The sequence below is a fragment of the Helobdella robusta genome (assembly GCF_000326865.2).
Source record: "Helobdella robusta unplaced genomic scaffold HELROscaffold_16, whole genome shotgun sequence".
In the NCBI taxonomy this organism is placed as follows: Eukaryota; Metazoa; Annelida; class Clitellata; order Rhynchobdellida; family Glossiphoniidae; genus Helobdella; species Helobdella robusta.
The window spans coordinates 1,750,792-1,777,507 of record NW_008703893.1 but is presented as its reverse complement, the minus strand read 5'-3'; the positions used below and the strand labels follow the sequence as shown (position 1 = coordinate 1,777,507).

The window sequence follows — 26,716 nt, the reverse complement described above, 5'->3', positions numbered from 1 at the left end:
TCCGTCAATATCATCTGCACTGCAGCCATCGTTAATATTTCCAAACACATCCCTTTCCGGAAGTAGTTATTCGTACGACCCGTTTCCGGTTCTCCCATCTCCGAGATTTGACTCGATCCTTCCTTACAATGCGTACCCAGCGACGCCGTCAACAAATTTTTTTAACCTCAACAATTACAATATCAACAACAACATCAACATCAACAACATCATCAACAACACCACAAACAACATTTGTTGCCTGAACGAGGTAGATGATAACTTCCTATCGAAGCGATCGCCTTTCGAATCGGTATTTTCGTGCCAACCCGGCTCGTCATCATTCCTTCGGTATCTTCGCGGACCGACAATCAATCAACATTGTCGTTGCTTGTGGGTCGTCAACAACATCAACAACATCACCACAAGCAGCGGCAGCAGTAGCAGCAACAACCCAAACAGCAGCAGCAACATCAACAGCAACGATTACGACTGCTACAAACAACTACACGGCAACAACAACAACAACAACAACAGCAGTAGCGACAACAACGACGACGATCAGAGTGTTGTTTGTGGTCGAACGTTTGACACACTTCACGACATTGTGGTTCATTTAACTGTTGATCACGTTGGGGGACCAGAGCAGACTGACCACACATGCTACTGGCAGGGCTGTGAAAGACTTATGAAGCCATTTAAGGTCTAAATTTTTGCATGTGTATGTGTCTGTCTGTCTGTTCTCGTGTGTGTGTATCTGTCTGTTTGTCTGTTTCTGTTTGTCTGTGTATGCCTGCATTTATGTTAAGTTTTTACAGTATATATGCTTGAAATTATAATGGTAAAGTTCTTTATTAGAATGATATTTGATGGATTGATCTAATTGTCACATTGAAATGTAGTTCGTAGTTGGTATTTTGATATTTCTCGTTAACGCTTAAACAAACAGGTGCCAACATATCAATCAATCAATCAAGCAAGCAATCAATCAGTTAACTATTCACCAATCATATAACATGCTTATTCAATCAATCAATCAATCAATCAATCAATCAATCAATCAATCAATCAATCAATCAATCAATCAATCAATCAATCAATCAATCAATCAATCAATCAATCAATCAATCAATCAATCAATCAATCAATCAATCAATCAATCAATCAATCAATCAATCAATCAATCAATCAATCAATCAATCAATCAATCAATCAATCAATCAATCAATCAATCAATCAATCAATCAATCAATCAATCAATCAATCAATCAATCAATCAATCAATCAATCAATCAATCAATCAATCAATCAATCAATCAATCAATCAATCAATCAATCAATCAATCAATCAATCAATCAATCAATCAATCAATCAATCAATCAATCAATCAATCAATCAATCAATCAATCAATCAATCTATCAATCTATCAATCAATCTATCAATCTATCAATCTATCAAACGATCAATCAACCATGCAATCATTCAATCAATCAATCGTTAATTCAATCAATTATAAAACTGGCTTGTTTTTCAATTCTATATAAGACAATCGATCATTCATTCATTAATTAATTCGTTTGTTCGTTCGTTTGTTCATTCATTCACTCATTTTTTATTCAGTCATTCATTCATTCACTTATTTTTTTTTCATTCATTCATACATCCGTTCATTCATTTATTCAATCATTCATCCATCCATCTATCTATCCATTTATCCAAGCAGCATGCCATTCATCCATTCAATCGATCAATCAATCCTCCTATCAATCCACCAACACAACAACAACAACCCAACACCAACAACAGGCCAAATACAAGTTGGTGAATCACGTGAGGGTGCACACGGGGGAAAAACCCTTTCCTTGCCCCTTTCCCGGGTGCGGGAAGGTCTTTGCCAGGAGTGAAAATTTGAAAATTCACAAACGTACACACACTGGTTAGTTTTAGTTGTTTGTATGTTTGTATTGTTTGTCCATTTTTTGTATGTTTGTTTGTGTTGTTTGTTTGTTTGTTCGTTCGTTTGTTTGTGTTGTTTGTTTTGTTTGTTCGTTCGTTCGTTTGTTTGTGTTGTTTGATTTTTGGTTACGTGTTTGTTCCACATAGTTGTTGTTTTGAGGAGCTAATTGGCGAAAATTGATGAGATTGTATTAATGCAGTTTGCTTGCATTAATGCATTTGTTGTATCAATGCACTTTGTATGCATTACTGCACAAACATCAACAAACGACAGCCAGCACAACAACTACCAACCACTTTCACTCTAGCGATCGACACAATTAAGAGATTAAACCTTGTCAAACAGAACAATGATAAAGATATAAAAATAATATTAATAATAACAACAATAAAAACAACAACAACAATAATAATAATACCAATAGAAGTTATAGCAAGAAAACAATAATAATATTGATAGCAATTGAAAAATTTCTTTTTAATTGATTAATTAAATTCTTTAATGCACTATATACGTGAGCCTTGTTCAGTGGCATTTTCACACATCTCTGATCACGAAATGTCTCAAGTGCGCGCGCGCTAACATCATCCGCATAGTTACATACGGCCATACTTTTTCCATAGTTCTTGTATAGGTACATACAACCTAATCTAAAAACACATGTATACATAGACACTCATATATATGTACTTAAAATGTGTTTATGTATATATATATATATATATATATATATATATATATATATATATATATATATATGTGTATGTGTATGTGTGTATGTGTGCGTGTATGGGTGTGTGTGTGTGTGTGAGTTTGTGTGTTGTATTTTTAAAAAAATAAATACTTTAGTACTTGTCAGTTTACGTAAGTGGCGGGTAAATAATGTAGTTGTTGGTGTGGTGTATGTGGTGTTTGTATGTGTGCAGTGTTTGTATGTGTGTATGGAGTTTGTATGTGTCTGCGGTGTTTGTATATGTGTGGTGTTTGTATGTGTGTGTGTGTGTGTGTGGTGTTTGTATGTGTGTGTGTGTGTGTGGTGTTTGTATATGTGTGTGTGGCGTTTGTATGTGTGTGCGGCGTTTGTATAGTGTGTGTGTTTGTGGTGTCTGTATGTGTGTGTGGTATATTGGTGTGCCTGGCCTGTATGTTGCCTTCTTCAGCTGCAAAATTGAAAACAAATAAAAAAAAACATACACTCAAAATATAGTCTATCTTTGCATCATATCGAACCAAATATAATATTTCCACGCAAATATTTTGTGTATTAATGAATTTGGTGTGTTTGTATGTTTTGTTTGTATCAGTAATCATGGAAAACATAAACTCTCTGTTAATGCGTTTACCAACGTGTCATGTCTGCTCGATAGATTATTATTGGGTTGATGTTGTTACTGATGCCGTGTTTGTTTTCATAACTCGGCGGAGGGTTTATGATATAGTTCACCTATTTGTTCGTTCGGTTGTTGGTTGGTTCATTGGTTTAATTATCTGTCCGTTTTTGTTTGCCAGTTTTTTTATTTGTCAAATTGTGTGCTTGATCGTAACTTTACAACTACTTATATTATGTTCATATATAATGTAGTAGTTAAGTTTGTCTGAAAACCATTACAGAAATGAAACTGTGCACTTCCTCAAAAGTAGCAGTTGCTCTCACAGGGCACAAACATACATTCAGAAACACATGCACGCACACAGACAATTAAACACACACAGGCTCACCAACTGATAATAATTTTTTCAAAATTTAAACAAGCAATAAGCAAGTGTTCTCCATTCTGAATTTCAAAACAGTAACAAAGAATCAATAACAAAAAAAATCTCAAAAACTTTTCCATCCTCCAGGTGAGAAGCCCTTCAAATGCGACTTCGAAGGATGCGACCGACGATTCGCGAACAGTTCCGACCGCAAAAAACACAGCCACGTGCACACGAGCGACAAGCCATTTCACTGTCGATTTGAAGGTTGCGACAAGACTTACACCCACCCATCATCCCTACGCAAGCACATGAAGATGCACGTTCTACTGCAGCAGCAGCAGCTAACATCGTCGACCACAGTACGAGCCGCCAATCACAGCACGAGTAGCGGGGGAAGTAGTGATGGTGAGGTCTTTGTGAGTAGTTCCGCTGAAGGAAATAAGAAGGAGAGAGTGAGTTGTGGTGTGAGTGACGATGCCATTGAACGTGATGACGACGAAGACGACGTTGTTGCTAGTTGCAGAGGTGATGATATTGATGACGTCGGTATTGATAATGATTGTTGTTACGGAGAGAATGAGGTTTTCGAGAGTAATTGTTACAGCGGTGGTAAGATTAAGCTGAGGCAAAACGAGAAGACCGCCAACGATAATTTAAATAGCATCAACGGAAACAACAACAACAACAACAACATCAACAACAACGAAGAATATAACAACAAAAAATATAACAATAAAGAATTTAGTAACAACAAAGAATATAACACCAAAAACAACAACAGCAGCAGCAGCGGTAGTTCAACTCTGAACAGTTGCGGCAAATCGTACAACAGCAGTTACTCTGCCAAAAACGAATCAACAAATTTGACAGAACGACACAATCAGGTACGACCACGACACGAACCAACTCTGCAACAACAACAACTCTCATTAAATAATGATAAGACCTCAAAAAGTATTATCAACAACGACAAAAATAACCACTACAACAACAACATCGATGAAAACAATATAGACAACTCTTACTACTACAGCCAACTTTACTACTCTGGCAACAACTATTATTTTCACAACAACAACAACAACCTAAATTACCTAAACGACAGCTACGACTATGGCAGCTTGAATAAAAACCTACTGAACAAATACTCACCAAATGGCATTTCAGCATCAGTAACAACAACAAAATCAACGTCCTCTCTACTTCTGACAACAACATCAACAACAACATCATCATCATCTTCTTCAAAAATCACAACAACAACAACAACTACGACGACAAATGTTCCCTCAATTTCTCAATTATCTCTACCATCTGTTTCAACGAATATACCATACGCAGGCCTCGAATTATCGGCTATGTCTGAATGGTACAACACCTATCCAGGGCAGCCAACGACAATAATCAACAACATGCATTTCGCAACAACAACAACAACGTCATTAACAACAAATGCAAAAGGTTTCAAAAATACGCCTTCGTATAACATCATCCGCAACAGCAATAACATCAACAGCAAAAACAGCAACACGTACACCTCAATGAATAACTTCTATCCAATCTATAACTCTTTTTCATCATCGTCTTCGTCGCTGTCATCATCATCATTCACGTTATCACTCTCCACATCATCATCGTCAGTTATGCCATCGTTGTTCTCTCCACCATCGTCATCCTTATCGTCATCAGCAACTACACTCTTTCATAGATAAATTTTTATCAAGTTTTAACAATAGATCTGATATTCGGCCTAGTATGTCTTTGTACTTTTATATTTTCTACATTTTTTACCGTTTATAATTTCCAAATAAATTAGTAAAGTTCAGACAAGTTTTTTTTATACATACATACATACATAAACTATACATCACTGTGTCTATGTAGAATGTGTACCCCAATATACAATGAATACTCCAGCATACACAAATACTCAACTTTGTACACCATTTCGTATACATATTTTGCATATACAAATTCGCGTACAATTCCGTGTGTATACGTACATGAAATTGTATTAAAAAATGTACATTTCTGTATTTCAGAATGTATTCTCGTAACAAAAGTGCCTTAAAAAACTTGCCTTATTCTCATTTAATTAATTAATTAATTAATTAAATTTAAATATTTACATATTCATAACTATAGTATAATTTTCATATGTATTTAATATTTTGTATGACTTTCTTTTTTTATTTCTATTTAATATTATAGAATAAAAGCTTACGTGTTATAAATTTATTGGATATATATATATATATATATATACATATATATATAGGTTGTATAAATATATACAAATATAAATATATATATATATATATATATATATATATATGGTGTGTGTGTGTGCGTGTGTGTAACATACATAAATACACCGACTTGATTATACCTGAAACACACTGATATTATGTTATATTTTACTGACATTTTTGACACTAAAGATGGCTTCATATCATCGCATTGTGATATTTAAACAAAAACAAACACACATACACACATGTGCATACACACACAGATATACAAATACACACATTCACGTGTAGATACACACACAGACAAACAAACACACACACATGTATATTTATGGAAATAATCGCATTTGAACTGATATTCGTAAACTAAAATATTTTTATTTGATGAATTTGTTTAAATATTTAATTTTCAATAGTTTTATTTTAATTTTAGTAAAAAACTTACAAAAATATATATTTAATATACTATTATTTATTTAAAGATCAAAAATACATTCATATAAACAGCAACAAAAGCCTTCTTGTTTCTCATACGTTAAACTCGTTTTACATTTAGTGCAATTTGAAAATTCGAAATATAAAATTTGTTGTTATTGTTAATAAAAAAAAACAATGAAAAATTTGTGATACAGCGGATTTTATTTTGAGTAATTTTGAAATTTGAAACAAAATTTGATTATTTGTTCACCACAAACAATCATTCCTTCCTTACTTAAAAATGGGTTTAGGTATGAATAAACATCTTACATGAAACATCTTACAAAAAGCAAAAAAATCATTTTGCCTGTTGCTAAAACCTTTGCAAGAATACAGAAAAAACTAAACTTATTATTTGAAATTACTAAACCTAAATTAAAATATTATATAAAATTTGATAAACTTCAACTTCAACAAACATTTAAACATACAAAGCCATACAAAGCCAAAGCATACGAAATACCACATACAACAACAGCACACACGCACACACACGCACGCACAAACACACACATAGGAAATCCGATATTTTCTGTTTTGTTGAGGCGTTAATTGATTGCTGTTATCTCCATCACTTATCAAATAGACACGTAGAGACAAACACACGCACACACACGCACACACACACACACACGCACACACATACTCACACACATACTCACACACATACTGAACAAGTTTGTAAACGTATAGATAGATATATTGTATAACATAAAAAAAACACAAATGAAACATGTTTAAAAGAAGAAAATTTACACATACATGTACGTGTGCATGTGTTGTATCTGCGTAAGCACATGTCAAGATACCACAAATACAAAATGTACATACAAAACGCAATACTCCCAATAAATACAACACACAATACAAAATACCCCAATATAGGCGCATGCTAATAAAGAAACCCAATTCTTCAATACTATTGTTTATTTGTTCTTAGATAACCGATGTGTTATGTGTTATCAAGTCAAATATACAAGTTGTCATTTTATATTTTGGGTATTACTTCTACTACTACTACTACTACTACTACTACTACTACTACTACTACTACTACTACTACTACTACTACTACTACTACTACTACTACTACTACTGTAGGTTTATATATGTGAATATATCTCTGATTATTTGTTGATGTTGTTATGTGTCTATGGTGTGTTTGTATGTTTGTATGTGATGTTTGTATGTGATGTTTGTATGTTCACTTCATGTATGTGTGTACGTGTTTTTGTGTGTGCGAGTTTGTGTATGTGTACGGTATCTGTTTGTGTGTGTAAGTGTGTGCGTGTGCGTGCGCGAATGTGTGTGTGTGTGTTGACTTGGCCTTATTATGGATGTGGAAGTTAAAAAGTGTCAGCCATAAAAATCACGCTGTTTTCTTGAAGTATTAATTTTCATGGAGTTGATGATGAAGCTGCAGATGATGATGATGCAGATGATGACGGTGATAATGCTACTACTATTATGACGATTACTACTACAATCTGCAGCTACAACTATTACTGCTACTACTACTACTACTACTACTACTACTGCTACTAATACTACAACTATTACTACTATTACTACTACTGCTACTACTACTACTACTACTACTACTACTACTACTACTACTACTATATCTGCTGCTGTCGCAACTACTACTAATGCTACTGCTGCTGCTACTACTACCAATAAAATAATAAAAAAAAATCAAAATACGTCACAGGACCGGAATACAGTTATGGCATATCATGATTCAATTAAGATTTCACATTAACGTGTGTGTGTGTGCCTGTGTGTGTGTGCGAACGTGTGTGGTGTGTACGTGTGTGTGCGTGTGAGTGTGTGTGACTTGTGTGATTAAGACGTGTCATGTAATAGGTAAAATTGAGATTTCTAGCTAAAATTATGACCACTGATACTGCTTTTGAAAATGGAACTACTGCTACTACATTTGCTACAACTACAACAACAACTACTGCTGCTACTGCTACATCTACTACTACCACCATTACAACTGAGATACTACTACTACTTCTACTACTTTCTGCAGACCATATAGAACAAGTTCATGCAAGAAACCAAATAAATGAATTATTTTGATCCCATGAGTGTAGACTAGCAGAGTTGATGCCAGTTAGGATTTCTTGTTATTATTTGATAGTAATTATATTAAAATATAACAGATTAATAAAAATTATTAATGAACTATTAAATTATATTATAAAATTATATTAGTTTATAATATAATAACAAATAATAGAATAAAATATAATAGTCAAGGGCAGATTTAAACAATATTCACAGTGTAGCTAGAGTTGGGTGTGGAGGCAAAATTTTGAAGGGAGGACGTTCCTAAACGATTTTTAATTAAATTGATCAATTAATTGGTTACTTAATATTTTAAAGAGTTTTATTAATTAATAATTTTAGGACATTGACATATCGATCGATCACTGATGATAATAATATTGTAATCATAATAAAAAAAATACTACTACTACTAATAATAATAACAATAATAATAACAATAATATTAATTAAAATAATGTATGCCGTCGTTTACTTAGCAGGTTATTAATAAATAATTATATGAGTAATAAGTTTTATAGTTGTAACATTAACAACAACAGCAACAACAACAACCACAATAATTATAATAATAATAATAATATTCATAATAATAATTTCCCGCCCATATCAAGATGACAGGGAGGTGTTTGTGAACTTGGATTGCAGCATTTGGCAGTTGATAAGGTATCTGGAGAAGGTCTCCAATTACAACAAGGAAGGTAGGAATGAATGAATGAATGAATGAATGAATGAATGAATGAATGAATGAATGAATGAATGAATGAATGAATGAATGAATGAATGAATGAATGAATGAATGAATGAATGAATGAATGAATGAATGAATGAATGAATGAATGAATGAATGAATGAATGAATGAATGAATGAATGAATGAATGAATGAATGAATGAATGAATGAATGAATGAATGAATGAATGAATGAATGAATGAATGAATGAATGAATGAATGAATGAATGAATGAATGAATGAATGAATGAATGAATGAATGAATGAATGAATGAATGAATGAATGAATGAATGAATGAATGAATGAATGAATGAATGAATGAATGAATGAATGAATGAATGAATGAATGAATGAATGAATGAATGAAAGGAACGAACGAACGAACGAACGAATGAATGAATGAACGAACGAACGAACGAATGAATGAATGAATGAATAATTGTATGAATGAATGAATGAATGAATAGATGAGTGAGTAAATGTTGGTTGAATGATTGAGTGAATGACTTGATGGATAGATGGAACAATCGATTATGATTTGATGATTTAAAAATGAACGAGTGAAATGTTTGATTGAAAGAAAGAAAGAATAAATAATCGAATAAAGAATAAGTAAAAATTGAGTTGAGATCAGATCTCGTTACGTCACTTTATTTATAGAACAATGTTGACAAGAGTTAATTAATATTAATCATAATTTGTTTTTGTTTAATTATCTTTGCTCATAAGCATTTATGCTTCATACATTCATAGTCACAATCGTCATCACCAACATCACTACCATCACCATCATCATCATCATCATCGCCATCATCGTCCCTTTTAAGTCATCATCACTATCATCACCATCGTCGTCAGGTAAACTTGACCTTTCGGACTTGACCGGAAGAGTAAAAAATTTGAATGATCACGTGGTTGGGGGTAGAGGTGATCAGCTGATCAAGACGAGAGAACGTTTGGTGCTTGTTGCTGTTAGACGTCAGTGAAGCTACTTCTCTTATTATTATTATTATTATTATTGTTATTATTATTATTACAACTACTAATAAATTTTCTCCATGAAATTAGAAAACGAAAATGACGAAGGCCACAATGATGAGGGCGTGGGTTCAATTTACGAACCACTGCTGAACGTTGAACAGAGTAAAATCGTTGGCAAATCATTTCTTAGTTAGAGCACTTTTCTTTTTCTCTACACACACCAATTAATTTTCTTTGCTATATCTTAAGATGAATGATAATTTTAAGAGTTTTTTGTATTATGGATGACTTTGTTTGATAGTTGTGTCAAATGCATTCGAAGTAATGTATACCACAAACCTCAAATGCAGATTACTTGCCGCATGGGAAGCCATCATCGTCATCATCGTTGTCCTCGTCATCGTTCCGATCAATGACGTCATCGTCATCTTCTCCAGGAAGGAAGAGGAGGACGATGAAGACGATGATGATGAGAAGAGAGAAGAGTTCGCCAGTGAAATTGAGAATTCCTATCAAGGCTGCCATCTTTCGTACGAAAAGTTCATAATTAATTTCAAAAATATGATGAATAACAAGCAGGATTGCCAATCTGACTTATTTGATTTCGCTCTTAATTTTATTTGCTAGTTGTTATTTATTTAGTTATCTAGTTCACTTTGATTCAAATAAGAGATTTTTTAGTTCGTGATTTATTTTATTTATTAATCTGATAACCTGTATTTTTATATATATATATATTATGAGATTATGACCAAAAACTCAATAAATTTAAAATTAAAAATTCCCATTTCAAAATTTCCAAATGTTTGTTGATGATTTACGTCAGGATCGAAACGAATAGTTGAAAATTTCAGAGGTCCCACAGAGAAAAACGTCTTCAAATTTTGCACAAACTCTTCTTTTTACAGCCTTTTCCGTGTGATTAACGCATCTTACATAACAAAATTTTTTGCAGGCTTGGTAGCTAGATTGATTACAAAAACACATTTATACAAAACTTTAACAAAAGTTTTATTTTGAATGGTTTAGCTGAAAAACCTCTTGTCCATCCATACACATATTTATATAGACATATATATCTAACAGATATAAGTTTCTTACATAGGATACAGATACATTAGATACAAGTATCTAACGGATATAGTTGACATCGAATCCTTTGAGATGAAAGTAACATTAAGGATCGATCATATGGGATATATACCTACGTACAACTAGACGAATTTGTCTGAAATATAAAATCATGAAAGTCAGAATATTGAAGCAATGGGCAGAAGATGAAGTTTAAAAAATTAGTGTAAAGAAAAATGAAGATGAAAAAAAAGAAAACACAGATAGATGGAAAGAAAGAGAAAAAGAAAGTAAGAGAGAGAGAGAAAGAGAGAGAGAGATATAGCGAGAGAGAGAGAGAGAGAGAGAGAGAGATTGAAAGAAAAAAAAAATAAGAGGGAGAGAGAGAGAAAAAAAAAGAATTTGAGAAAAGTAAAAGAGAAAGCGAAAGAGAATGAGCAAAAAAGAGAAAAAAAGAAATGAAAGAGAAAAAAGTTGCTAGCTAGATGGATAAATCATCGTAACGTAGCAAAAATTTGGTATCGTTATTAACAAGTTATACTAGCAAATATCCGCCTACTACTCCTCCTCCTCCTCATCATCATCATCCTTACCATCATCATCATGACCACCATCATCATCATGACCACCATCATCATCCACATCATCAAATCGTCATCATTTTTTCTTTTTCTCATTTCCGACTTACACAAAATCATCATCATAATCATCACTATCAGCGTCATCATCATCATTATCATTTTTGATGTTCAACATCGTCGTCATCGTCCTTCATCCTCATCATCATCTCCACCATAAAATATGAACAACAGTTTAAATAAATCATGGGAAGACGGCAGTAGAGCTCTTGGAAAACACGAACAATAAGTACAACCATTAACATCAATCATGTTTGTTTTTGTGTGTGAGTATGTGCGTGCGTGTGTGTATGTGTGTGTGTTAATGTGCATATATATATTTTTAAAATTTTCTCAGAAATAAATCTGTTTTTCTGGTATACGTACAAACGAAGGAAAGAATCTTAAAATCTTTGAAGTGCGTTTGTATGTTTATATATGTATGTATGTATATGTATGATATACATACTTAGATGTATGTTTACATGTTTATATTTTTTGTATGTTTGTATATTGTATGTTTGTGTATTTTTCTTGTGTGTGTGTGAGTGAGTGTGTGCGCGTTCTTGTGCATCTGACGTACGTGTGTTTATAGTTTTCATTGAAGATGTTCGTTTTATGGTGCCTTGTTTATTGGGTGCCCTAAGTACAAAAAGTTTTTCTCCATCGCTTTCTTTTTCTCTCTCTCTTTTTTTCTCTCTTTTTTTTCTCTCTCTCACTTTCACTTTTTCTTTTTATCTACCTTAAACTATGTGTTTTTTGAAGTTTTTGAATGTATACATTATTATGTATGTATGTGTATCTATGCTATTAAAATTTATTTCTAAGTATATATATATATATATATATATATAGAGAGAGAGAGAGAGAGAGAAAATGAAAAAAGATATATATATATATTTATATTTTATAATTTTATATATATACACATATACTTATGTATAAATCGTTAGTAACACATAAAAACTTAAATATTGGTTATATTGTATGCATCCCCGCCTTCCATGTATCATTGTTATAATGTTTGTAGTACTTGGTGATAAGATCTGTAGCTGAAATGTATTTATGTTTGTATGTATGTATATAATGTATGTATGTATGTATGTATGTATGTATGTATGTATGTATGTATGTATGTATGTATGTATGTATGTATGTAAGTATGTATGTATGTGTGTATGTGTGTATGTGTATGTGTGTGTGTGTATGTGTGTATGTATGTATGTATGTATGTATGTACGTACGTACGTATGTATGTATGTATGTATGTATGTATGTATGTATGTATGTATGTATGTATGTATGTATGTATGTATGTATGTATGTATATATATATGTATGTATGTGTGTATGTATGTATGTATGTATGTATATAAAAGTATATATTCAGCAGTACAGTGTGTTGTTATTGTTGTTTCTTTTGTTCTTGAACGTTGCATCTGATGTTGTTGTTGACTGATGTATCAATGTTGTCCGTTATTTATGTTGTTTATTTATAATAATTTTATTTTTTCAATAAGAAAAATTGTACTAAAAATGTTGTTGGTATAAGAAAGAATAGCGCCGATAAAGTTTTGAGTAAATTTTCTGGTAGCGAATGACGTTGAACGGGTTGATCTCGCTCTGGTGTGAATGATTTTTTTTTTCAAAGATTCGACAAATAGTTTGTTATTTTCATTATTGACTAGTCATTCTTACCGTCTGATAGTTCAACATTATTTACTCTGCTGTTATTCGTCAAGAAGTTAGTTGATCACAGTGTTGTCAATCATTTGGATACGTTAATGATAAACTTAAAATTGCACACATTTTAAAAATATTTTGAAATTTACACATCAAACGTTGAAAATTAAAAAAAATGAGTTATGAAAACGCTAATGAAAATGACAAAAACAACAGCGGCGACGGCTACAACAACAACAGCAACAACAACATACAGCCAAAACATCGGCAACAACTTTCAGCAACATATTACGACATTGTAGGGCAAATTTTAAGGAGTCTCGAAAGTGGTACCACCAAAAAATTTTCAAATTTAAAATCGGACGTCGATAGATTCAAGTACGTTCACTCATTACTAAGTGCTAAATCAGAAATATCAAACTATATTCATCGACAGCAAGTTTGTCCAGGAAACTGTCAAAATTTTCAAAAATTGCCAAACGATGATTATTCAAAGATTCAATTCAGAAAAGACAAAATGAAAGCGAAAGTGAAACGTTTAGAAGGTAATGATTTCTACAAAAATGGGAAATATCAAGAAGCACTTAACAGTTACAACGAGGCTGTTTTGTTGTCTCCCTGGCCTCATGATCACGTCTTTCGATCAGCTGACAACAACCACATCCCACTTAAATCATCAAGACCACCATCGTCTCAACTATCGAACACATCAACACAACAACCTGCATCATTCTCAACAACAACAACTACAGAATCAAACGATGAAAATGATGAAGAGTTAGCCCTATCACTTGCCAACAGGTCGGCCGTATACATGAAGTTGGAAAACTTCGTTTCTTGCCTGGACGATCTCAATCGCTCCATCAACTCCAACTACCCACCATCTCAACTCTACAAACTTTACGAAAGAAAACTAAAATGTTTTGAAATTTTTTGTAGGTGGCATGAAACTGAAATAGTTTGCAAGCAACTGAAGGAATCCCTTAAAATAGCGAATTTAAAAGAAAGTTTGAAGGTAATAAAAGAAAAAGAAGTTGAAAAAATAATGCAAACATGTAAACTTTATTTAAAAAACTTTGACAATTTAAATCATATGCATGAAAATATTGATAATATCTCAAAAATTCACAAAGCAGAAACAGTCAATACTCTTAATGAAATAGGTGCTGAAGATACTTCATCAGAGAGATCCTTCATCACGATCTACAACAGCCAAGAAGGTAGAGATATGATAGCCACGGATGATATAAAAACTGGACAAATCATCATGTCGGAAGAAACAGAAGCAAAAGTTTTGCACGAAGACTACTTCAAACGAAAATGCTACCGCTGTTTCCAGCCTTTAGATTTCAATAAAACGCCAGTAATTCCGTGCAAACTTTGTTCGTTAGTGGCCTTCTGCAGCGAGCAGTGCCAGGAACTGTGCTGTGGTCAGCGGCTTGCAGAGCATGGAGAGATTGAATGCAGATTGTTGTCATTTTTGTTGCTAGCAAAAACTGGTAACCTGGCCAGATTGGCTTTGAGAGTTGTTCTCATGCTGCTGAGAGGTGGAGATCGCGAATGTGTCAGAAGTGCGTGTGATCGGACTCAAAATGAAAACTCATCTAAGGAATGTCGTAGCCTCAATGCTGCAAAGAACGATGGTAATTTTATTTCAACTCCAAGTAGCAACTCAAACGCAAAAATTTGTGAATACGATATCACAAACGGAAACAAATGCATGAAAAACGAATTTGTTCCACCTTCTCTCTTCAACCTGGTTTCACACTCTGACAAGAGGCAACCAAATGAATTGTTTCAATATTCCTTGCTGGCACTCTTCATCGTTCAACTGCTCGACAATGTGGTCCATTTATTTGATGATTTGAACATTTCAGATGATAATTTGTTAGGAGTAGATTATTTTAAACAAAAATTCAATCTTAACGTCTCAACAATTAATCAGCCGCAACATTCACAGCAGAGTAAAAAAGAAAATTTAAAAATAAAATTAGGATCGTGCCTTCTGACCATCCTTCAAATTATAACATGTAACGGCATTGAAATAAACGAAACCCAAATCTCTTGCCAGTCATCATCAACTTCATCATCACCATCATCATCATTCTCTTCACCAGAATCATCGTCGTCATCATCACCATTATCTCTATCGTTCTCAGATATTATTCCAACAAGCATAGGCCTTGCTCTCTATTCCAACATTTCCATGTTTAACCATTCATGTTTCCCTGATGCTGACTTTATATTCCAGACTGGCAAGTGCATCGTACGCTGTATCAAACCAATCGAAAAGGGCAAAAGTATCAGAGTAGATTACGGCTATCTCTTCTATGCTGTGCCAAAACCAGAAAGAAAAAAAGCTCTGAAAGAGCAATATTACTTCGACTGTCAGTGTAAGGCTTGCCTCGAAGACTGGCCAACTATGAATCATTTGAAATCAAAATCTAACTCTTTCTCTGAGAATTTGAAAAATAAATTGAGCTTATCGTTGGAAAATTATGAAAATTCACATGAAAGTGAGAAAAGAGTTGCTGTATTGGAATCAATAATCGACGAGGAGGTTGCTAAATTGAGAGATGGCATACCGAGTCGGGAATTGATCGGATGTTTGTCGGCTCTGAAGAAATGTTACCGAATGTCGGGTGATGTTTCCGGTTGAAATGCTTCAGGCTTTTTTCTTTCCAGCCGATTTCGCTGTGTTTAATTTTTTTTATTTCTTGCTTAGGTGGTTTTTTAATATGCTTTTTTAACTTTCTACATTTAATATTTTAGATTATTTAAAATAAAAAATTATAAACTATAATAAAGAAATGATAGTTTTAACAATTTAAACGTAATTTTTTTCACAATTTTATTGCAGCTACGCATTTTATACAATTTTTTAGCTAGAAGTATTTGGCGGGCGTTAGCAGGATAGTAAAATTGTATTTTATTTCCCAATTAGGATAATATGTTTTGTCTGGTTTTCATGATTTTTTTTATACTTCATTGACAGGTAGAATTATTTTTTGCTAACAAATTTTTAGGCAAACATTGCATATGTTCTAGTACGTTTTTGAGTTTTAGTGTGTGAGTTTGTTTGTGTGAACATGTTTTCGTGCCTCTGTATGAGTGTGTCGTGTGTGCGCGTGTGGGTATTTGTGTTTGTGTGTTTACATGTTTTCTTTTCTTGACTCTCATTTTATCCATGCGTGTAATTTTTAGATTTTTTTTATAGCTTTTTAGAGGTTGAAATAGTTAAAAATAAAAAATTGTTGTTAACATTAAAAATGATTTCATAATTCGTAAACATATCCTTCGTTTGCCATATTAGAAGTATAAATTATTTTAAATTCTATTTATAAATGTATATATATCGACAAACAATAATCAAATAAGCAAACAAACGAATGAACGAATGATTTAGCAAACCAGTGAACAAACAAATAAAAGAATAAAATTACAAAAAATAAACAAATGAATCAATAAATAAACAAATATATAAATATCCATGTAAAAAACAGCGCACATGAGGCTACAGAAATATTTCTTTAAATATATTTGAACTGAACCTTATCGCACTGAGAACAGAAACTTTACAAGATAAATAAATTAGTTTGTGCAGCCGTATGTTTCTTACACCACATACAACACACAGTAGACACACAAACAACATACACACATACAAGAAAAACCAGTTATACAAAACAATACGGCAAACAAGACAACAACAAACATATCAAACGAGGACCGTAAAACGTTTTGTATTTTACCTGTTTAGCGATAGTATAAATGAATGCTATTTTTACATTTCGAAACTTTCTAAGGAACCACAATTCAACAATGTATGTTTTACATTCTACTGAAGAATCATTGAATCGTTGTTTTTAAACGATACGAAAAATATATAAACGTATATCAACTTTAGAGTTTTTATAACGCGAGAAAGTTTCAAAATCATTATAATTTGTAATTGCAACTCGTACAACATTTTGAAAAATTGCTGCTTGCTAAGGTGAATTCCCTTTACAGTTTATTCAATATTTATTCAAAATTCAATTTTAATTATCTTGTTTTTTTTGACATTGAAGTTGTTTGAATGAGATTTTTAGCAAAATAATTAATTAGCTGAATAAAAAATTGAGACGCTAATATTAATAGATGTGTATTATATGTATCTATAAAAATTGACCGTTTAAAAAACATTTTCGTCTTGTCATCTATGGTACTAAAGAAATTTTCCTCCACTTTTTACGAGACTTGACTTAAAATTGTGAAGGCCCTTGGTTGGTCAAAACAGTTGAAACTCCTACTCATTTGCAGATGCCTCAGAACTTCTATAATTTTCAGTATCGAAAATTATATATATAAATACAAAATGATACAAAATAAATACCAAATTATTTTAAGTTAATTATTATTGAAATAATTTGTTTTTAAATGTTTGTGAATTGATTTTATATTAGGAAAAATTTCTCAACTTTGAATCGGGCGGCGATATGATGGAACACATTGAGAACGTTGGCAAGCATGAAATTGATGAAGCAATTGAAAATTCGACAGGATTTCTGAAAAAAGATGGTACTGATGAAAAACTGCGGCGGTTGTCATCACAAGAAAGAATCCCTCCCGGTCCCGAAAGCAACACTGTTGAAGGGGGTGGCATATTACTTCAAGACACTGGCCAGGTTATAACTGGACCGACACAGAAAGAAATCAAAAAAATAACGAATCAACAATCAAATCAACCAACAAGCTTGCAAACAAAACAACCAACATTTCAACCAACAAATCTGCAAAAAGATCAAACAACAAACCAACCAGCCAATCTGCAATCATACCAACTACCATGTCAACAAACAAACCGACTAGCATGCGAAATTACATTTCAACAAACAAACCAGCCAACTGACCAACAAACAAACATGGACCAAGCAAACGTATTAAATTGTCGAGAAACGTTTGTCTTTATTGACGAACCAGTTTTTGAACTTTCAGCATTATTGGAAATATTTGAACCAGGCCACAAACAATCTTTTTATGGGAAAATGTTGGCTGATTTGTCGTCATTGTCCCAATTTGTGTCATCAGTCCCAGATACATCATCGTCACCGTTATTGTTGACGTCATTATTATTATCATCCTCATCTGCATCAAGACCGTTACCATCACTGAAGCCGTTATCAGAAACATCATTTTTATCGGCCATGTTAAAGGTGGCATCCTCATTATCGCTATCACCTAACTTTGATGAATGTGCAAGCGAGTTGTGGCCTGTCATTAATTCCCCGCCACTCCTACAGTTGCTCTCCGTCCCGGCCTTGAGACCCTACGCACCAGTCCCGTCGTACAGCTACATAATATCCGACCAGATACCATCGAAAGAAATCTACTCATCTGTTAGAACTTCTTTTTTATCACTTCTCTCTAGAAAATTTTAAAAGCATGTACTGATTGAAGAATTTAATCACCATCATCATATTCAATTGAAAAAGTACACATCAATACACATTTGAGAATTTTAAAAAATATGCAGCAAAATCTAAGACTTTATATTGTTAAAAACCTTTTCGCATTAATCATACTTTGTTCTCTCTCTCATTTTCTTTCTCTTTCTCTCTCTCTCCCCACACACACATACATACAGGAGCACAAACTACTACTAATAATTTCCTGCTAGAAACTTAAAAACTTAAGAATTAACTCCTGAGAAATCTCAATTTTTGCTTAAAATGTCAACAGCTGCGGAAGTTACTGCTTCCACACACTCCTCCTCCCCCGGAGTTAGATCGCTGCCGCGTTTGCCGAAAAATTTTCAGTCCGGATGACATCATAAAAGTTCCTCCGTGCTACCACCACGCACACAAGACATGCCTGGATCAGTGCATCATTGTAAGAATTCTTTTTCTGAAACGGAGATTCGTAAATTTATTTTGTCTTAAGTCATTTTTGATTTAAAATTTTGAAATTTAGTGACAGTCATCAAAGTTCACCTACGAACCGACATTCATTTTTTTTAACAAACTATATTAAGATAATTAGCAACACTGTTTTAGCCTTTCGAAGTAACAAACATTTTGGACCACAAAGTCGGCAACAGGACACATTCGAGTGCTATGCATGCATAATCGCACGTGATGCACACAAGATAAGCAAAATACTTTCATAGCTGAATAATTCAGAGCTTTAAAAAATCTTTTTTTTGTACTAATGAACAAGAAATTTAAAAATGAAATAAACTTTAATGACAGACGAGCAAGACATGCATTACATGTGGTAGTACAATCAATGGAGAATCAGAAACGATGGTAATGCAGTCAGACTTGAGCATCAACGGTGACATCAGAGCAAATTTTGAAAACGGTTCGGGATCAATCATCACATATTCACCCGTCAGAGGTTTCGTGGTCGACAGCTTAAAAATTATTACCTTGAAGGTTCAGTACAAAAAAAGCAACGATAACATTGTGGTGAGAAGCAGCGGACTTTCAACTTTCAACCGTTCTGACGTCGAGGTCACCTTCATGCGAGATATCATACAGATTGAAAAAAGTGATCAGACTGTTGCACTCGATATTTGTTTTCTGAGTTTGCATGAAAAATTGCTGCTATATCATATATCAGAGACAAACAAAAATACCTTTGAATCCACATTAAATGAGACTTTGGACAACGAATTCAAACATAAAAAGAAAATAGATGATTTCTTAAAAGAAGCATATAAAAAGAATATAAAGTTTAAAGATATAGAAATTCATCCAAACTTAACACATTTCTTAAAAGAATTTTACAAAATACGAAGATGTGAACTTCTTAATATCATCCGGACGATGGAATTCAAGCAGCAGAACGCAGCCAAACGGCCAGTTCCTGCATTTGACGTCTTTTTCAGCAGTGCTCTCTCAGTTTACCAACTGCTCTATTGCAAAATTTTTAAAAATATATTGAAATGCCAAAAACATCAACCTCAACAACAATCTCGACCAGAGCCCCATCAATTACTGCTTGAAGAACAGCTTCTACTAGAAAAACTTGCGATAAAACTTAAATTATTGAGAAGAGTAATGAAAAAATGTACAGTTAATTCACTAGAGCAATGTTTACAAAAAATTTTTTTAAAAAGGCCGACACTTTTGGACAGCCTCGAAGCTGAAACTAACTCTTCGGAAAGTCGAATACGTGAACTATATGAAGAGATAACTTTGGAGATTGCAAAAAATTTTGACGGTAACCATCCCTACACTAAAGATATTTATATGTTTCTGCCCTCAAATATTCAAATAAAACTTGGAAAAATTTACAAATCGATACGGCGACAGTTGCAACAACCACCGCAACAACCGCCGCCACAACCGCCGCAACAACCGCCACCACAACCGCCACAACAACCACCGCCACAACCGCCGCAACAACAACATATCATTATTTTTCACAGGTAACGTACATACATATTATTATTGAATTTCAACAAAATTTTGGTATACAATTATTTTTAATTTACTTTTTTCTATTTTTCTATTTGTAGTTTAGGTAACTGTGGTTAAATGAACGTAGATGGTTTTATTGAACCATAGCCTTTTTTCATTATTACAAATTTAAAACTGGTTTTAATAAATTTCATGGTTTCATCGCATGGCAAAAAGTAAAAATTTTTCTACGGAGCTTATTTTTATAATTATAAATTTTTTACAAAAAAATAAAAATTTTAAATGACAAGAAATATTTTTAATAAGTGAATTTATAAAAGGTAATCACTTTTACAGACCTTGAATAAGTTTAGTAATTTGCACAGTATCATATATCTACACATCTTCATCGTCGTCATCACCAACCTTATTATCACCATCACGATCACCATCATCTTCACCATCATCATTATATCAAGATGATAATACTAGCTTTTTCAAAACCACCAATCATTCGCTATTTTTAATAGCCAGTGACTACATTAGCGAAACCAAAGTAAGAATTGTTAAAAACAAACAGACAAAACATTTCATCATTGTTTGCGCGTTGAGACGGGCGACTGAACATTCATCTTTCCACCATTTCTTCACCAGTTCATCGTGGCGTCCACTGTCAATTATCTCCAAAATGGCAGAGTTTATGCGGTCACGAAGTGGAGAGTTCTTTCTGGAAGATGGTGGTGGGGAAGATGAAGACGATGATGATGATAATGGTGATGATGATTAGGATATGACGATGATGGTGATAATGATGGTGATGATGATGACGATGACGAAAATGAAGATGATGATGATGGTGATGATGACGACGATGATGATGATAACAATGGTGATGATGGTGATAATGTTTATGATGATGATGGTGATAGTGATGGTGATGATGATGCTGGTGATAATGATAACTAGACAATCAAAATGATGATGACAAGTATGATGAAAACAACAACAATGATTATGTTTATAAACTGATCTTCAAATCATATCAAAAAGTTAGAGCAATATGTATGTGTGTTTGATAAAACATTTTCATTCGCTTGCTGCACTAGTAAACTTTGATTCGCCGTAGAGGAAAACAGAAAATTCTCAATTAAACAAACGAATCATGGACAATTATAAATTATAAACAAAATATAGACAATCAGCTAAGGAATAAAACGGCGACTTGCGAAACAGTGAAAAATTATTAATAATAAGAGGTAGTTCAGAAATATAGAGTACCAAAAAAAGGCCAAGGACAAAACCCTTAGGTACCCCCAAAAGTAAGAGTAGAGAAGTTAGAAGTAGATACAAACAACAGAAGAAAAACAATTTGAAGATAAGAAGAAAACCAAGATAGACAAGAATCAGTAATATTTAAAGAATGATCTCTAAAGAGAATAGTATGGTCAACAGTATCAAAAGCAGAGGAAAAGTCAAGAGCAAGAAGAAGAGTAAGATCACTATTGTCACTAGAGAGAAGGATATCTATCATTGTGTATTTTGAGTAAAGACGTTTCAGTACTGTGAGCAGGTCTGATGAACAAATGAAAGTACGAACGAACGAGTGAACGAATGAATGAATAAACTAATAAACAAACAAACTAGCTAACTAAATAACAAACAAACAAATTAATTAATTTATCAAGTAATTATTACTTATACAGAAAAAAATAGAACCTTGTGGCAAGAGCGTAATGCCTCTTGTAAAAATTTGTAGGTAGAGACTTGAAATCGCAGGGTTTCTCGCCAAGAAGAGATCGGACAGCAGGTTCCTCAACCAAAAATGCGTAATTTGCGTCTAACATGACTCTGAATTTCGAGGTAAGTTATGATATTTCCTGAGTTTGTTTGTAGTTTGTTTTTTTTTATCCACTCATTCTTCTATTCATCCATTCAATCATTCATTCATTGGTTCTTACTTTCTTTCATTCATTCCTCTATCAATCCATTCATATATGCTACCAGCTAACAATGTTGTTAAGTTTTTATTCATTCATTCACCCATCTATCCATTTTATTATACGTTCGGTATTTTTACTTTTATTTATTCATCCATCTATCCATCCATCTATTTATCCATCCATCTATCCACCCATCTATTTATCTATCCATCTATCCATCCATCCATCTATCTATCCATCCATGCAACAACCTAGTTAGACCACTTTTGACTGTTGGCGGTTGCAGCGGGTTTCGGTCTAAAATCTTAAAGAGGCTGTTCTGAACGTGGTTCGACCGATACTTTGACAAGTACTTGATTATCGACCCATCCCTAACTGCTCCGAAACTGAATACCGAGTTTTCAATATTTGAATAACGTAATTAACCATTTTTTAAATCTTAGAAATTAATTTTAAATTTTTAATGAAAATAAATCAGAAAATTTTTCATTTAAAACTTTCTAACTTGTACTTATCTCTATAGATTAGGTCTTCAACAGACGTTATCTTCCCGCCAACCTCATCATCATCCTTACCACTTTTACCAAAACTACTACTACCACTTCTACTCATACTACTATCAGCCCCACTACTACCATCACTATAATTACTACTGTCTGTACTCGCGCTGCCACTACCACTACTACTACTACTGTGGCTATCGCCGCTACTACTATTGCTGCTGCTGCTGCTATCGCCGCTGCTGTTTATACTACCACTACTACTTATACTACTGGTTATACTGCTGCTGCCCCAATAAAACGATTCCCTGTAAACGACAATGGCCTGGAATGAATCGAATGGTAGGGTGAAATCAATGGCTGTCAGTCTGTCTGAGCACACGACAAGTGGTGCTAGGGCCAGGTCTGTTTCCTAATTTTGATTGGTTGATTGGTTAATTAATTAATTAATAATTAATTAATTAACTAGTTAGTTAGTTGTTTAATTAAGGTATTTATTAATTTATCCGTTTGGGCTATTAGTTAGTTATTTAATTTATTAAGTTGTTTATTTGTTTATTTATTATTTGCTGCTGTTATTTATTCACTCGCTAGCTCGCTCGCTCGCTCGCTCGCTCGCTCCCTCACTCACTCACTCACTCACTCACTCACTCACTCACTCACTCACTCACTCACACACTCACTCACTCACTCACTCACTCACTCACTCACACACTCACTCACTCATTCACCCACCCGTACTTTTGCACATACATTCAATCTTTTATACATTTAAGCGGCACATTGCGTTTTTCATTTATCACTTACTTACTCATTCACTCATTCATTCACTCATTCATTCACTCACTAATTCATATTCATTCATTCATCCTTACATTTCTTACAAGCTCTCCAACGAGTCCTGTCCAGTTTAGTTGGATATTCTCATTGTCAACATCCTCGATTAAGTATCCATACTTTCCATCCTTTACTTCACTGGATGGATGAATGAAAAAGGAATGAATAAAATAAAGAATGAAGAAATGAATGAAAAAGGAATTAATGAAATAAAGAATAAAGAAATGAATGAATGAATGAACGAACGAACGAACGAATGAATGAATGAATGAATGAACCAATATAAACGTCTCAACAAAATCGCAAATACATTGGTGACGACATCTGCAACAACAACAACAACAACAACACCATGCTAGCTATCATTAAATTTGCAGCACTACCTGATGTTGTATTGGAAATTTGCAATTTCTGCAATTTCATCCAAATAATCAATCAAGAAACCGACTAGTTTAGGTTCAGTAATGTTGTTGTTGCTGTTGTTGTTGCTGTCGTTGTCGTTGTTAATGTTGTTGATGCTACCGATGACGTCACTGCTTACGTGGAATTCGTTGTTGATGATGTCTATGTTGTTGTTGATCGTGTTAATGTCATGTGCGTTAGTAACGTTGACTGTGATGTTGTTGTTTTTGTTGTTGTTGACATCTGCATTGCGTGAAACGTATGGTGGGGCCTATCTCATTTGAGAAAAACAATAAACAATTGCATATGCATACATATATATATATACATATATATACCAAATTGTATATATATATATATATATATATATATATATATATATATATATATATATATATACTTTGATGATAGCAATAATGACAAGAGTGTTCCGTCTCGCTTGTTGTTGCGCACTAACTGGGTTCGAATACCGCCTCAGGCGTAGTACAACGTAAAACTTGCACGCAACCATACTGCGTATGTTTGTCGTATGGTTTGTGTGTATATATTATATATATATATATAATAATAATAATAAATAAAAAAAGTGACGTCATCATGACGTATCGTAGCACGACTACTACTAACAATGATGGTGCTCACTCTGATCATCATGACGTCATCTGAGAAATAATAATAATAATAATACCTAATATATACTTTATAATGTAATGTATTCATAAATAGTAATTTGTAATGTTTTATTGTGATTATTAAGAATATAAGTATAATTATTATTTTTATTAGAATAATTTTCAAAGAACTTTAAAATTTTCTAATAGTTACCAACCGTTGTTGTCAACAAATTCACTTTTAATCGTTGATGCGAATATGGAAAACAAAAATATGAATAATAATAATAATAATAATAATAATGAAGGTAAACTTATTTGCAACATATTATGCAGACGACGATGTTTCATTCAATTCATAATGATAGGGCAACATAACATAACATAACATAATATTAATAATGATAATAATTCTATTATTGTTGTTGCTGCTGTTGTTGTTTTACTGTTTTACATTTTACATTTACATTTTACAAGTTACATTGTTGTTGTTGTTGTTTTACTGTTTTATTGTTGTTAGTTACATTGTTGTTGTTGTTGTTTAGAAATATACAGAACTGAAAGTTTACATTGAATGAGAACGTTGCACTAGTCAGCAGGGCAGCAAAACCACGTTGCAGTTTGAAATGTTGTTGTGCTGTTGTTTGTCTTCTTCGTCTTCTTGTTCAGGCTGTTGTTAATGTTGTTGTTGTTGTTGTTGTTAATGTTGTTGTTGTTGTTGTTTATGTTGTTGTCTATGTTAATTTTAACGGATTAGTTAACTGAAATTTTTTGTTGAAAAACAATTTTTTAATACACGAGCGTTTGTGAGCTGAGACAAACTTTTATGAATCAATCTTGAACTTCGCATCATCAGTCTATGAACTTTGATGATGCGTCAGGTTTTTGAAGTTATATCTAAACATTGATGAACATTTATAAGAAAAAATTATTAAAAAATTTGTTTTAGTGCTCCTTAGTTAGTTATTTGAAAAGAAAAACTCATGTAATAGTACATTTTAACGGACCCATTAGTAAAATATAATTATTTATTTCTAATCCGTCTGTTGTAACAGTTAAAAATAATAGACCCTTTGATGGTGAGGTCGTCGAGGTCATTGAGGTCAGTGTCCGTGGTGATCAAGGTCAAGTTCTGACAGGTCTTCGCCTGTTTTAAACGAACAATCTGTTCTTTTGTTTCACTTCTGTTTCTGTTTCATTCCGATGTCAACCATGAACGTGCTTCATTTTCCTTATTTTATTTTTATTATTATTAAGTATATAATTGTTTTTCTTTAACTAGTTTTTCAGTAATTAACGAATTTTTATAAATTTCTCATCACGTAAAGGGCAGACAACCGTGATGACAAAAATGAAACCTTCCTAACGATAAATTATATCTCTCTTTCATTCCTAATTAAATTTATCCAAGGCCTCACTAGCTCTAAATAACTCTGCCTTTTGTGTTTATGTATGTTTATGTGTGTGTGTATGCGTGTCTGTGTGTGTCTGTGTGTGTGTTTGTATGTATTTATG

At 33.1% G+C, this 26,716-nt stretch overlaps 5 protein-coding genes across 5 annotated transcripts; 4 read left to right on the top strand and 1 right to left on the bottom strand.

The window, feature by feature from the left end:
• Positions 1 to 553: 553 nt before the first annotated feature.
• Positions 554 to 3,956, top strand: HELRODRAFT_75510 (hypothetical protein; the record flags this gene model as incomplete). Its single annotated transcript, XM_009015543.1, has 3 exons — positions 554 to 682; positions 1,788 to 1,917; positions 3,781 to 3,956. Coding segments are annotated over 3 exons (435 nt in total), but the record flags the coding sequence as incomplete, so codon positions are not given.
• Positions 3,957 to 8,898: 4,942 nt separating this feature from the next.
• Positions 8,899 to 10,782, top strand: HELRODRAFT_169719 (hypothetical protein; the record flags this gene model as incomplete). The annotated part of the gene is made up of 5 exons (XM_009015542.1): positions 8,899 to 8,923; positions 9,056 to 9,142; positions 10,033 to 10,152; positions 10,243 to 10,344; positions 10,457 to 10,782. 5 exons carry the CDS (start codon positions 8,899 to 8,901, stop codon positions 10,780 to 10,782), a joined length of 660 nt encoding a protein of 219 aa, XP_009013790.1.
• A 2,919-nt stretch (positions 10,783 to 13,701) lies between these two features.
• HELRODRAFT_169718 (hypothetical protein) lies at positions 13,702 to 16,185 on the top strand (the record flags this gene model as incomplete). The annotated part of the gene is made up of 1 exon (XM_009015541.1): positions 13,702 to 16,185. One exon carries the CDS (start codon positions 13,702 to 13,704, stop codon positions 16,183 to 16,185), a length of 2,484 nt encoding a protein of 827 aa, XP_009013789.1.
• A 1,819-nt stretch (positions 16,186 to 18,004) lies between these two features.
• On the top strand, positions 18,005 to 20,944 carry HELRODRAFT_169717 (hypothetical protein; the record flags this gene model as incomplete). The annotated part of the gene is made up of 5 exons (XM_009015540.1): positions 18,005 to 18,193; positions 18,410 to 18,555; positions 18,664 to 18,904; positions 19,248 to 19,397; positions 19,757 to 20,944. 5 exons carry the CDS (start codon positions 18,005 to 18,007, stop codon positions 20,942 to 20,944), a joined length of 1,914 nt encoding a protein of 637 aa, XP_009013788.1.
• Positions 20,945 to 21,063: 119 nt separating this feature from the next.
• On the bottom strand, positions 21,064 to 25,869 carry HELRODRAFT_190839 (hypothetical protein). The gene is made up of 9 exons (XM_009015539.1): positions 25,687 to 25,869; positions 25,420 to 25,654; positions 25,218 to 25,252; positions 24,572 to 24,861; positions 24,227 to 24,326; positions 23,357 to 23,763; positions 23,103 to 23,237; positions 22,628 to 22,759; positions 21,064 to 21,638 (listed from the first exon to the last, which is right to left on the bottom strand). Exons 2-9 carry the CDS (start codon positions 25,550 to 25,552, stop codon positions 21,449 to 21,451), a joined length of 1,422 nt encoding a protein of 473 aa, XP_009013787.1. The 5' UTR covers positions 25,553 to 25,654; positions 25,687 to 25,869; the 3' UTR covers positions 21,064 to 21,448.
• Between the last annotated feature and the right edge of the window lie 847 nt (positions 25,870 to 26,716).